Source organism: Malaclemys terrapin, chromosome 2, assembly GCF_027887155.1.
Source record: "Malaclemys terrapin pileata isolate rMalTer1 chromosome 2, rMalTer1.hap1, whole genome shotgun sequence".
Lineage (NCBI taxonomy): Eukaryota > Metazoa > Chordata > Testudines > Emydidae > Malaclemys > Malaclemys terrapin.
The window spans coordinates 259,088,650-259,101,823 of NC_071506.1; the positions used below are offsets into that span (position 1 = coordinate 259,088,650).

Genomic DNA, 13,174 nt, shown 5'->3' on the forward strand with positions numbered 1-13,174 from the left:
CATAAAGCAGCTCTCGAAGCCCAAATTCCAGTTGGAACAGAATTCTCTCAGCATACAAACTAAAGTGGATCACCACCTTTGCTGTCTTCCAAGGATCCACTTGCAAGCCCTGGCATACGGAGCATGCCTTCATGCTGGAGACAGCATGGGTGTGAAGTGCACAGCACTGTGGCCCATAGAGCAGCCTTAGACAGGCTCACAAGTTTCTCTTAAGTTATGATTGGGACCATTCCATCTCCCAGAACAGCTCATGATAAGGAGGTCACAACGGTGGCTTAATGCTGCCTTAGCTGTCCCTCCCTCAGATCGCAAATTCTTCAATGCCCCCTGAGGAAGCTTAGCACAGAATCACAGAAGTTCACAATATGGTGTTTTAAAGGTATGTTCAAATTCTTGGTGGTTGGGAGCTTGTAGTGAAATATATATTTGCAGAGTGACTAGCACAAAGAGGCCTTGTTCCCAACTGGGGCCTTTGAGCATTAGTAGAATACAAAAAAAATGAAGCTCCAGTTTGTTATACATTCTCATAATCTTTGATTGCATAGCACCTACCTGAACATGTCTCCTAAGCCTTTGAGCATTCCTTTCTTTGCCTTAATTTTATCCTTCTCTTTATCACGGTCTTTCTTCTTGTCCTTTCCAGCCTTTTTTCTGTCCCCTTTATCTTGGTTTCCATTCATCTGCCTCTCCAATGAATGGGATGGCTGGTCACTTGCTGTGGACACAGATTCTCTGCCTGATCTTGAACTCTCCTCTGTGTCTTCCTCCACTGAAAGAGTAAGAAAAAAATATTGGCGGGACAGGAACAAATAAATAAAAGAGGTTTTTCAGCATATTGTGGAATATATTTTGGAGCAAGACATGTGCATAACAACCAAGTAACCATGTGACATTATGTTGTTAACTCTTGATTACTCATTCTGCGGGTTCCACATCTATGCTCTCCATGTCTATTTTTACCCTGTAACTTCTACTGGGAAGGGAATGAGGGTGTATATTCTGTGAGGCACATAGAACATTTGGAATAACAGTACTGATCAATAAACAGGGTTAGCCAATAGTGCTGCTAACTGGCTACTTGTGTTGGTGATGAGAGCTTTAGATATGCTTTAGATAAAAAGCAAGATTAGTGTTACATAGTTCATAACTTTTTAATAAAACTCATCAAAATATACAAGTTGTTTATATTATATCAATTTGGAATACACCACACTGCCTGCTCCCCTTAATAGCAGTCTCCAATATCCCTTCTGTTTACAAATTTGTCCCAGCTTGTACTTAGCTCAGACCCACTGCTTCCTTCCTCCCTGACCTGAAGAGCTCGCTGTAGCTTAAAAGCTTGTACCTTCCACCAACAGAAGTTGGCCCAATAAAAGAAATTATTTTATCTACCTTGTCTCTCTCATATCCTGGGATTACCACACTGCAAAAAAAGTCATTTAGGAGAGTTGACCTCTAATACAAGCCTTTAGCCTTTTTTTCTTCAGCAACAAAATATCACCGTGAATTTGATGAAATAACTCATCTCCTTTAGCAGTTTATTTTAAAAAAGTTACAGTTTTACTCCTCAAAGAAGTTTCATTGGTTGAGGTGAAGACTCTAGAGGGGCAGGTTACGTCATCTGGAACAAGACCTTCTAAGTGTACATTATGAACTGTTTCAACCTGGACCCACAGAGAGACTGTATATAATTTGGAACACATATTCCAGAAAGCCTGAAGAGAAAAGTGACAAAAAATATATAGTGGTAGCCATATTTCTAAATGATTCTCCACTCTAAAACTGGAAAAGCTTCCAGTGGTTCAGTGAAAATGAAACTCTCAGAGTTACAGAGACATTTTTTGGCTCACCATCATCAGCTGCTGAAGTATCTGAGACTTGCCTGAGCAGTTTGTTGTTCTTCGGTAGGGCCACAATTGATGGATTTAGCCTTCTGACTCAGGCAATACTTGTCCACTAAGCATTCTAGATCTCCTAGAATACCCCATCAATCCACCAGCCTTTGACAAATATATTCTGAAAGTAGTATTTCAGGCCAGGCAAATGTGGGTATAGACATTTATTTCTAAACCACATCGATTATAATTTTGAATCCCAAGCAACTGAACACAAGTGAAATATCTAACTGCCTCATGCTCTTCTATTGCGGATGCCTGGAGTAAAGCAGCTAATCTACACTACAGCAGCTACAGCAACACAGCTACGGTGCTGCAGCTGTGCCTCTAAAGTCCTGTAGCGTAGATGCTTGTTACATGGACAGAAGGGGGTTTTCCATTGATGTAGGTAATCGACCTCTCCGAGAGGCAGTATTCAAGAGTCAATGAAAGAATTCTTCTTTCAATCTAGCTGCAACTACAGTGGGGATTAGTTTGAGTTCACTACATTGCACAGGATGCAAATTTTTTTCACAGCCCTGAGCAACATAGCTAGGTTGACTTAAGTTTTAGGGGTTGGCCGGGCCTGACAAATTTTCCATTGCAGGTGCACTTCCAATATTCAGGCAATTGTAACTGAGAAGGTAAGACTGAAACCTTCTCAAATACGTCCACATTACTAGTATTAGTGCTTTTGAGGTCACTGTGTTTACTACCACAACTGGAACATAAGGATGTATTTAATGATTATAAAAAGTTTAGATCTGGACACAGAGGACCACATTTAAAAACAGTCTCCAATTTTGTGCATGCCAATTAGCACCTAGAATCCATTGCTGGTGCAAACAACATTTAGACATTTAACTATCTGATTGTGCCTGTAAATGAATACAAGCAGTATAAAATAAATTTAAAATCTGGTACACATTGAAGTCGTACATTTATTTACTTTACTTAGCTAGTATTTTAAAGATGAATGGATTTTGACCTATGGCTGATCATATTCAAAATAATCACACACTAAATTAATCCTGAGAATGTATCAAGGGTACTGTATTATGCTGAGTTGCTAAACAACTTGTCATAACAATGAATCCCCCTTTACTATTTATTTTGTGTATTCTATAGAGATAACATTGCTTCCTTTCATTGCTGCTCTACAATAAATATTTTTCTATCAAGCTTCCACAGTAGTTTGCCTGCAATTAACTTCTGAGTCTGCACCATAGCCTCTTCTACCTAATGAACTAAGATGCATCTTCCCCCCCGTGACACACTAGAATAAGCAGATTTCCAGGTTTTTAAAAAGACATGACATGAAGAAAGTTGTTTCCCTTTTGTGCAGCACAGTGATTCTACAATTAAGATATACCTAATTACTAGTGTTTAGAACAGATGCAAATGTTGTCCAATTAAAATTCAAGTCCATGCTACAAATGAAAAATCTGATTTTTGTTATATTGCAGTAATGATGTTAGGTGGCTGGAAAATATACAAGAGATTTTCCCCCCATTTAGGCCATTGAAAGCAAAAATGAACTTGGGATATGCTTCAAGCATCAATTCAAGCTGAAGACCAAAGTCATCCTTCACAAACCACACTGTATTAAAGAGAACTACAAAAAGGTATTGTGAAGCTATTCCCCTAATTAGGCCATAAAATTGAAAAGATGTACATGAGAAATTGAAACTATTTAATGTGAAGCTGTTTCATAACTGAGCTCCTAGACCGCTTATTGTGATATTTAATATGACTGTAGGTTCTAGCAATTAAGACTCAACAAAGATTAGAAAGCTTTGCCAGTTTCTCCAGATTCAAATGACTTGTTCTCAGACAACACACCAGAGAGAGAAATTTTGCTTCTAGTCAGCTATTCCAAGTATTAAAAAACAAGCACAATGATTCTTATAATCTAAACACCCACAACATTCTGTTGTTATTATCTCATTATAGCCATTACAAGCCATAAGTATCCTCCTCAAAACTCTTAAAATGTTTTCACAGAATCGGACATTTCCAGATGGTATTCATACTATTTTTAACAGTTTGAATAACATATTGTTTCAGGGAGAGCAATTATATTTAAAAGGCGGTTCGGTCCTTTATCACATACAGTATCTCCATATTTTTAGAGCTCTTTCATGAGATGATCAAATGTTAAAGAGTCCTTCATAAATGCAATCCAGTGCTATTGTTTTGCCAACCCAAAGGACGGGACGGAAGAAACATTCCTACTTCTAAAACATTTGGAAAAGAAACAGGAAAAATTTCACGCAAGACAAATTAATACAACCTCAGGGGCAACAGCAAATTGACTACCAACATCTTGAATGGATTTTAGGAGACAAAGGAGCATTTTTAATTCTAAACAATTATAAAATACTTAAATATGATTTAAAAACTAGTTATGAGAGTACCTGATTGCTAAATGGACCTATTTCTATTCAGGACTGTCCAAACTTTGCCCAACTGAAGAGGTCATTTGGCAACATCCATGGAACCTGAGGCCATAGACAATTTGCATAAAATGGAGCAGACTGCTGATGCTCTCTGCTTTAACATGTATGCACAGCCCTCAGAGAAAGGTCCCAGTAAATGACATTGCTTCCACTCTGTTCTAAGTGTAGTATGGCTGTCTAGGATTTGTAGATTTCACTGGCCACACCACCATTGTGAATATAAGGGAAGCCACAGGCTGCACAGTATAACTCCGTGGTTTGAACTCACTATACTGCCATGGTACTACCAGTTTCTGTATCACTTATGAATACACAATATTTATAACATAGGTGAAGCTCTACCAATCTGATATGCTATTTTGTATGTTTTACATGACACTAAGAATCAAAAGAGTAAGAGTATGCCCAGTCCTGTATAGGCACACAAGGGATAGAGGTGGCTTAAGGTGCCTTTCCTTATTGAGTCATTGTGTATGGATTGGGCCCAATGCTACATGAACATAAGAATACCCCACATCTATCAGTGCAAGACTCCTCAAATTGGGTGGGAAGAGGTTAGGGACATAGCCTTGCTTCTTCTCCACATCAGCCAGCAGGCCTGACCTTGTACGGGGTGAGTTTGTGGGAGGGAAGCATCCACTGCATCCTTCCAAAAGGTGGCCATGCATCTCCATACCACCCCTAATGAGAGCAAGTGAACCAGCTCAAAATGTCTTCTAGTAAACTGGCATGTTTACAGTCACTTAGAAAGTGTTCAGTGATAACCCTTTTGTTATGCCCCTTTTTAAGATTCCTGTTTTGGTCAAATGAGGTTAAACCATTTGAAACTAATTCCCACTGAACACGGGATATCTGATGTCTGACAACAGGAAATCACTGTCAGTTGGTTCGCACAAAACAAAGCCTTTTAGAAAAAACATGGTCTCATGTCCCAAAAGACCTTAGGCATGTACTTCAGAAGAATGATCAAGATCGTTTTACACATTCTCTCATTCTTACTCACCCATTGGTTAACAGTAGATTGACAGCTAGCAGCACAAGACTGGTATTTAGCCTTGTTGCTGCATGAAATTGCTAGACATGGTGGGGAGGGGATGCAGAATTAATTCTATCTGTAGCTATTTTGGGGAATACTGACTCTGGCAAAATGACCTCAGTTTAAGTCATAGAATATTTTTAGGAACAAAGTAAGGAAAATGAGTGATCTTGTACATGAGTATAACTGCAAGACCAAATTATTTAATTAAGCATAGACTTTCTCAAACTGAAAAAAAAAAAAAAAAAAAAAAATAAGGGCAGAGAGTGAAAGTTCACTTTCCAAACCCTTTTCGTTAATATTCGGCCTAATGATTTTATTACTTCATTCTTCCCTAAATCTTCTTCATTCATAAACTTCTTCTAAATGGAATCAGGTTGATTTAAAAAAATCTTCTGAAGGGTGACAAGCGAAAATAGTACAACAAGAAGGTTAAAATTTCAATAATTTTAATACAACCCCTATTAGAATAATTTACCATTCATACTATTTGCATTCAGCATGGACTGTCATTTTACCAGCCCATTCTTACATAGTTCAATAATGATAAGGTTAGCTTTGAAGTGGTTCTTTTATGTTAATGACACATTCTCCACATGTTGGGTCACACTTGGGGTTAAAGAACTGGAAATGTAAATTAATGCCCATTAGGGTGGGTAATAGCTGATCATTAACTTCAGAATTTTATTACATCTGCCAGCCTCACTCATTCTAATTAAAGAACAGTGGTAATTTTTTTCCCCAACACATCATTAATGTACTCTTCCATACTGACATTTTTCAACTTCAATTCAACTTTTTTCTTTTTCGGTTAAACTTTTTAATTTAACAAATTCAAATATAGTCTTAGCAAAACTTTTCATACTAAATAATTAAAACAAACATGCTCATTTTAATCTCATTTTCTTGCTCTAGAAAGAAGAAGTAACTTCCGAGTGTTACAATCTGTGAATACATATGCAGGACACAAGCACTTATAAAGCCTAATCTAACAATGTAGAGAAATCTAAATGATAATTTTAAGTCTTAAAATAAAATGTTTTGTTTTTTATTTGACCCCTTTTATAGTTATGAATCTGTTTTTAATCCTTCAAAGAAAATTAAATAACAATAACGTTCTTAGCATACAGCAAAATAGGATACTTACAGGTCTCCATGCCTTCATCATCATCATCTGCAACTGGTTTATCATATGATTTGTCAATTGCAGCTCTGAAGCTCTCATTGCAACCTCGTCCTCGGATTATCCGTGGGCGCGGACGATGGAAGGGAATGTCACCATTCAAAGTCACCTCAGCAACAGCCGTCTGTAAACTTTCTAATGAGCTGGATTTCTTCAGACCTAATGAAGGACCCACATCTCTTGTTGGGGAACCTTAGTGGTTAAAAAAAAATTGTTAATTAGGATTAGTACAAAGGATTGCATACTTGATCCTTCACATTTATAGTGAAAGTCTGTGAGGATATACTTAACATTATTCCCATCATCTCTGTAATCTGTAGGGATTTCATGTTGGTTTGAACAATGAATGAGTACGTCATGTCTTAGTCAATGACATCTTACATTTTCAGCATAACATCTAGAGAAAATATCTTGCCTGCTAATTTCAAGTGGCTTTTTCAACTGAATTTTAAAGACTTGCATCAAAACATTACAGTACACTAATTTTATAATGAAATGCATCTGAATAATCTAAGTGGACCTGATGGGACAAGTTCACATATTCATTGAAAAGGTCTGAAGTACGGATCCAATTACTCAGGTAATACTTGACATCACCTGAAAAAGAACTGCAATTCTGGGACATAAAAGTTTGAGGGTGGTGGTGGGACTCAGAACCATCTGAGACCATTTCCTATCAGTTAAACTTGAATCTTTTTAAAGGTGTGGATAAGAAATTAATTATATGATAAAGGACTTTCTTTCCCACCTCTCTTCCCAGATTTCCTCCCTATGCTTGTGGACCAGATGCCTGACCTTTTATAATGAGGCAACCACACCTATGATCCAAGTCGTCTCACTTCTCACAAGGTGGCATCATAATGTTCAAAATAGCAGAGTCAGGCTGGAAGAGCTGTCACTGAGACTTTTACCAAAGGAAACAGGGATAGGAAGAGGGATGAACAGGAACAAACTTTGTCAGAAGTTCAGAAGCTCCATCAGGAATATATGGTAGTTTGGTCTATGTGGACAGAAGTGCAGGAAAATGGGGGAGAAATAATGAAACAGAATGGGAAGTCATCTGTGGTTACGTAGGGTTTGCTGTTATGGGTAGCCTAATAGGTGAGACCTTGGGTCAGTCTCTAGTTTTATTATTTGAAGGTGGTGATAAAATAACAGTAAAAACCTCAAAAGGCTTGACTGATAGCTCATACGTGGGGGTTCACAGAATCATCGTATCTACAGATGGAAGGCATACTGTACATTTATTGGTGTTCTGGCCAGCATACCTTTAAAGGTGTCAAGTGATCACACTTCCAGTGCTTTGTTTGGGAGACCACTACACAGGCTAATAGCTCTTATTATCAGAAAGATTTTCCTTAACTTTTCTTAGTTCCTCATACTAACTGCGAGGTAGTCCTCATTTTATTATATTAAATAATTCCACTTCGTCATTGGTGTTCACACTCTTCACATTTTTTCAACTATTATCATCTCCTCATTTAGTTGTCGCTTTGCCAAGCTATATGTACGTAACTCTTTTCAACTTCATAAATAAAATAATGTAGTCCTCCACCTGCCAACCCTTTTCACTGGTTTTCCCTGAACTTTCTCCCATTTTTGATTATCTTTCTGGTAATAAGATGTGTGTAACTGAATATATTATTCTAATAATAATAATATCATACCTAGCTTTTATACAGAGCTTTTTGTTAGCTGATCTCAAAGTGCTTTAACAAAGAAAATCAGTAACTCCATTTTACAGAATGAGATAATGAGAAACAGAGGGACAAAGTGACTTGCCCTCTGTCACTCAGCTAGGCAGTGAAGAGCCAGGAATAGAACATAGCTCTCCTGAGTCCCAGTTCAGTGCTCTATCCACTAGGACACCTTGCCTCCCACAAGCATGTATTATTCATACCAGAGCCATGAAGAATGATACTGTCATAAAGTGTTTATATTAGAAAGGTGCCCAGCAGGCCCCAATCTGGATTTGGGCCTCATTGTGCTAGGTATCATTCAAAGAAAAGTAGACAACAGTCCAACCCATCTTCCTAGGACTATTATATGAAAGTAAATGTCTTAAATTTGAACTAAATATATTTAAATCTAAACCAGAAATTGTAATACCACTGACCCCAAGCATAAGCTAATGCAGCATTTCCCAACCAGCCTACCTAGGGGGTGTGCAAACGACTGGGAATGCAGAACAGTGGCAATGCAAAATTTCCCTATTCTACTCGCTAACATGGGAGAGTTGAAGAGGGGTGGTAGTTGAGTTTATTCCTAACTGGAGACTTAGCTCTCAAAAGTCTGAGAAATACTGAGCTAAACTGAACAGCCTGAAACCAAGTGAACTCAAATAGCAGCTGCCAAAGTGTTTTTTCCACAGCTGCGTTTTTGATTGCATGAACTTGCTGAAAAATCACTTCTTCCCCATGGCTGTGCAAACCCTGCAGAGTTTGATTCACACACAGGTCCACAAAAAACACTGCAGTTTGGACCCCAGGCATTGGGAACAAACAAGCCCCTACAGATTCACTTGGAAATTTAAATTTGTTAAACTCCTACCTCCAAGAAGAACCCTTCCTTTCACAGACAACTGATATCTTTGGAGGGTTGGGGTTATGGGGATAGTTGGGGGCATGGAACAGCTGCTGGGGTGAGCAAGGAAGGCCAGCTGGGAACAGGGAGTTTGATGTCTTCCCAGCTGTGCAAACAAACCTCACACCATGTTCGCCAAACTTTTGTGAACATGCGCTGAAGTTTGATGTTAATATTCACACAGCTCTCACCTCTTTTCATCAGATAAATATTTCTGATCTAGTCATTATCTTAAAAACTTTCACATAGATTACTTTCTTGCATTATGTGTATGTGCACTTGTACACACCCTCATCCTCTCTTCTACTGGTGCCTGCAGTATAACAAAAGTGATGAGTTGTTTACTTTTCAAGATTAAATTTTCTTAAAACCCATCCATGAGACAAAAAAAAAATGCCTGCCAAAATTTTGAAAGACAAGACAGCTATGAATAAACCTGCTGTTTGATAGATTCACTTTAATATACAAAGGGAGAAGGTTATCCTATTACCTAGCAACTTACTGGAAGTTTCCTTACTGCAAAATGAAATCTGAAATAACTTTCTAAATGAAATGCTCTTTTATCTTTTCCTAATTACTGAATGGGCTATATACTCTTTTTGTAAACAATAATTATAAAGCAAGCATTATGTGCCCATTTATGCTCATAAAGGACATTTTTAAAAATCCCATTTCCTGCTGCCCAATAAAGATTATTATGAGAACAATATTTATGTAAGTCATGCTTTCCCAAAGGGAAAGCTAGATGGGATATGACCTAATGTTCCCAGAGTACTGTAAAACTAATAATGGATTGCAGAAATGGTAGGAATATTTATTGAACTTGGGTGGCCATCAACATAAATGTGGACAGGTTGCAGAAGCTGAAAAAGTCAAGTATCGCCACAGAAGTTATGTAAGTACTGTGATCATAAAGTTATTTATATTTCAATACAACACTATCATCTGTGGCCATTTCATAGCAAGGCAACTGTTTTGAAAACATATGGTTAAGTCTTCTTTTAAACTGAGCGGATAAGTTCAAGATCTGTTTGAACAGGATAATCATAAAGACAGTGGTTAGCCACAAATCCTTGAGAAACTTTGTTAACATTTTTTTTAATAAGTTAATTTCAAAATCTATGAGACATCATAAAATTGCCTTTTTCCGCTATAGGGCTAATAGGAAAATATCAACTTTTTTCCATAGTTACAGTTTTGACAGTAATCACTAGAAATATTATACACTCAAAATCAATTTCTACTTCTTTTCAATTTAGTTTGAAGTCTTAATTTAAAGAAATACAGGATTTCCCCCCCCGCCACATATTGCGCGCGCGTGTGTGTATTTTGTTATTTTAAAGTTTTAAGTTATCAGCATTTTCCTCCCCAATATTTTTTCCTGACAAATGACTGTTGATGTAGCCAGCCATCTGTAACCAAGCAACACTCCCAATGAAAACCATGCTGCGTGTACCCACTCCCTTTGCACTGTATATAAATGTTCATTCATCCATCCATCCAAGTGTCCCCCCCAAACGCCCCCACCCTCAGCTGCACTTTCTCTGGCATATACATCATTGCTCCTTATAAGGCATGTACTTTCACCCTTATGGCACCTAGGTGACCACCCTCAGGAGTGCGGCATGCTTCTTCAGACTGCAAACACCCTTTCTCAGAGGGCACTGCTAGGCACCCTCATCCCTGCGTGAACATAGGCATGCCTTGTATAACCCCTTATGCACACATGCCTGCAACCCATCTGCTCTTTGTCCCTACTCTGACCACATACACCACTCCTTCTCAGAGTGCACCAAAGTAACCTTATGTCAGACATCCACACACACACACCCACAGATCATTTTACCTACCACACATCCTCACTTGGGACGTGCACCTTTGCACACCCCTCTACCCAGCATAAACATGCATCTCAGACCACACATACTCCTGACAGTTCACATCACATGCCCCTCCGCCCTTTGCTGATCCTTTTATTGTCCCCACATCATAGTAGCTAAGCATTATCTCACAGAACATACTCCCACACTACCTCATAGCACATGTGTACTCATGGAGACATATGATACACATGACTCGTATATACCTACTTCCTGCCCCTTCCAAATGCCTTAGTTCTCCTATTCTACTGGGCTGAACTCCCCTGCTCTAACAACTACACCATACTTTCTCCCTCTTTGATATTATATTAAGTATTTATATAGTATCGTAACTTTGCCTGATGATTTCCAAAGATAAAAATCATATGCAATCCCTGATTCAAAGGATGTATGATGTTTCCTTTATCACTGATTATTTTAAAAAGTCTGTAAAATTAATTTTTAATTGAATTTTCTCTTCTAAATAATTTAGTGCACTTATTTTCTTTCTTTTAGAAAGCTGTTCTTGATCCTGCGGATGTTTAAATCAAAACTGGAATCATTGCTAAAAAAATTAATAAGACAGTTGACTTCAGTTTCTATCCTCAATAAAACTATAAAAAATAAATTACTGCCTGAGATTTAAAGTCATCCTGCTCTCTAATTAAAATAGTCTCAAATAGGAGTGTAGTATTTTATGCTAAATGGGGGAAAAAAAACAACGGTATGCTACACAGTGGCAGACATTACTGATGATATAAAAACCTGCCCTGTTTCTTAACCGTAAACTTGTGCAAGTCCACAAAGTCTATTATTTTACTTTATTTTTTTATTGGTCACACAAGAGCAGCGAGTCAGTGAATTTATTTCCTAACAACCACTCTATTAAGTTCTGATAAACTAAAAATAGAATTATTTTTTCTATTTGTTTTTCCACACTAAAGGAGCAACATTTTGGTTTAAAGAAAGAAATAACAAGCAATTATATCCACTATTGAAAATCGGGGGAAGTTTTTTGAAAGCTGATGATATTCACCATGAAAAAAACAACAAATGATTTAGATAAGCTCTGAAAGACATCTTTAGCATTACAACAAGGTGTATATAGAAATAAGAACCAACTACAGTTACTGTATGCTTAAAGCTGGATAAATGAGCCATGCTCAATTGCCACTGAATATACTTCTAACCTTTGGAATGAACTGTAAACACTGCAAGGATTAGACAGTTCAAGTGAACTAAAGAAAGAAAAATAATTAAAAATCTATTATAGTACCTAGTACTGGTGAGAACTTTGCTTTCCATTTCAGTCAACACAATTAAACCCAATTTCACTTTTAACAGAGTTTGAGTTTATTTTTCTAAAGTAAATATGCTGAAGTTTTCCATTTTATATAGTTCATCAGAATGTAGCTCATCACATATATTAAACCTTTTAAAACCTCATATAAAATTTTTCAGCCAAACTACTGTAAGTGATTCATTTAATTACAGTATCTATCTTCAGCAATGGCAGAACTCCATTGGTTATATACAGAATCTGGTTAACATCATGGAAAAAGAAAGGAATAAAATCAAAGCACAATAAATTGTCTTCTTCCTTTTTCGAGCCACTGAGGCTGTAAATAAAATATTTATCTTGCTTAGCCCAGGTGGCTTCATGGTTAAGGTCATGCCCTTTAACCCAAGTCGTACAACTTGGGTCTCCTTGGAACTTAACATAAGTTTTCTATGTGGAATGATTTGCATCTTACAAATAAAACCTAAAACAGTGTGCACCTTTAAATACAAGAATTATATTTTTCTTATTGCACATGTGGGTCTTTAGGCAGTATAGTCCCTGCTCTATCCTAAAAACAAGCTAAAAAGGAAACTAATATTTACTTTTGACAAATTAGGAGCTGATCCTGTAGCTTTTAGTAGTGCTTAGTAATGCAAGTAGTCCCAGGAGCAGTGCGAATAATTGGGAAAAAGGGAAAAAAAAATCAAATAAAGAACTGAAAAAGTAAAATAATAATAGAAATAATAATTCATTTTGGATTAAACAAGATACTTCATTCATTAAACAAAAAGTTTATTTTTTGAGATTTTTAAAAATAAAAAGGTAAAATTCAAAACAAAAAGACAAAAATTGAAACATTTCATTTTGAAAATGCTGAAACAAAAAGTTTCAATGTTGT

General features: G+C 37.1%; 1 protein-coding gene across 12 annotated transcripts in view; it reads right to left on the reverse strand.

Moving 5' to 3' along the window:
* The window catches only part of PARD3 (par-3 family cell polarity regulator), a 664,911-nt gene that overhangs the window by 179,299 nt on the left and 472,438 nt on the right, over positions 1 to 13,174 (reverse strand). For all 12 annotated transcript variants that reach the window (XM_054020950.1, XM_054020949.1, XM_054020947.1 and 9 more), the window contains 2 exons: positions 6,517 to 6,744; positions 553 to 769 (listed from right to left, as the gene is read on the reverse strand). In XM_054020950.1, the coding sequence (XP_053876925.1) occupies positions 553 to 769; positions 6,517 to 6,744 (445 nt within the window). The remainder of the gene's footprint in view (positions 1 to 552; positions 770 to 6,516; positions 6,745 to 13,174) is intronic.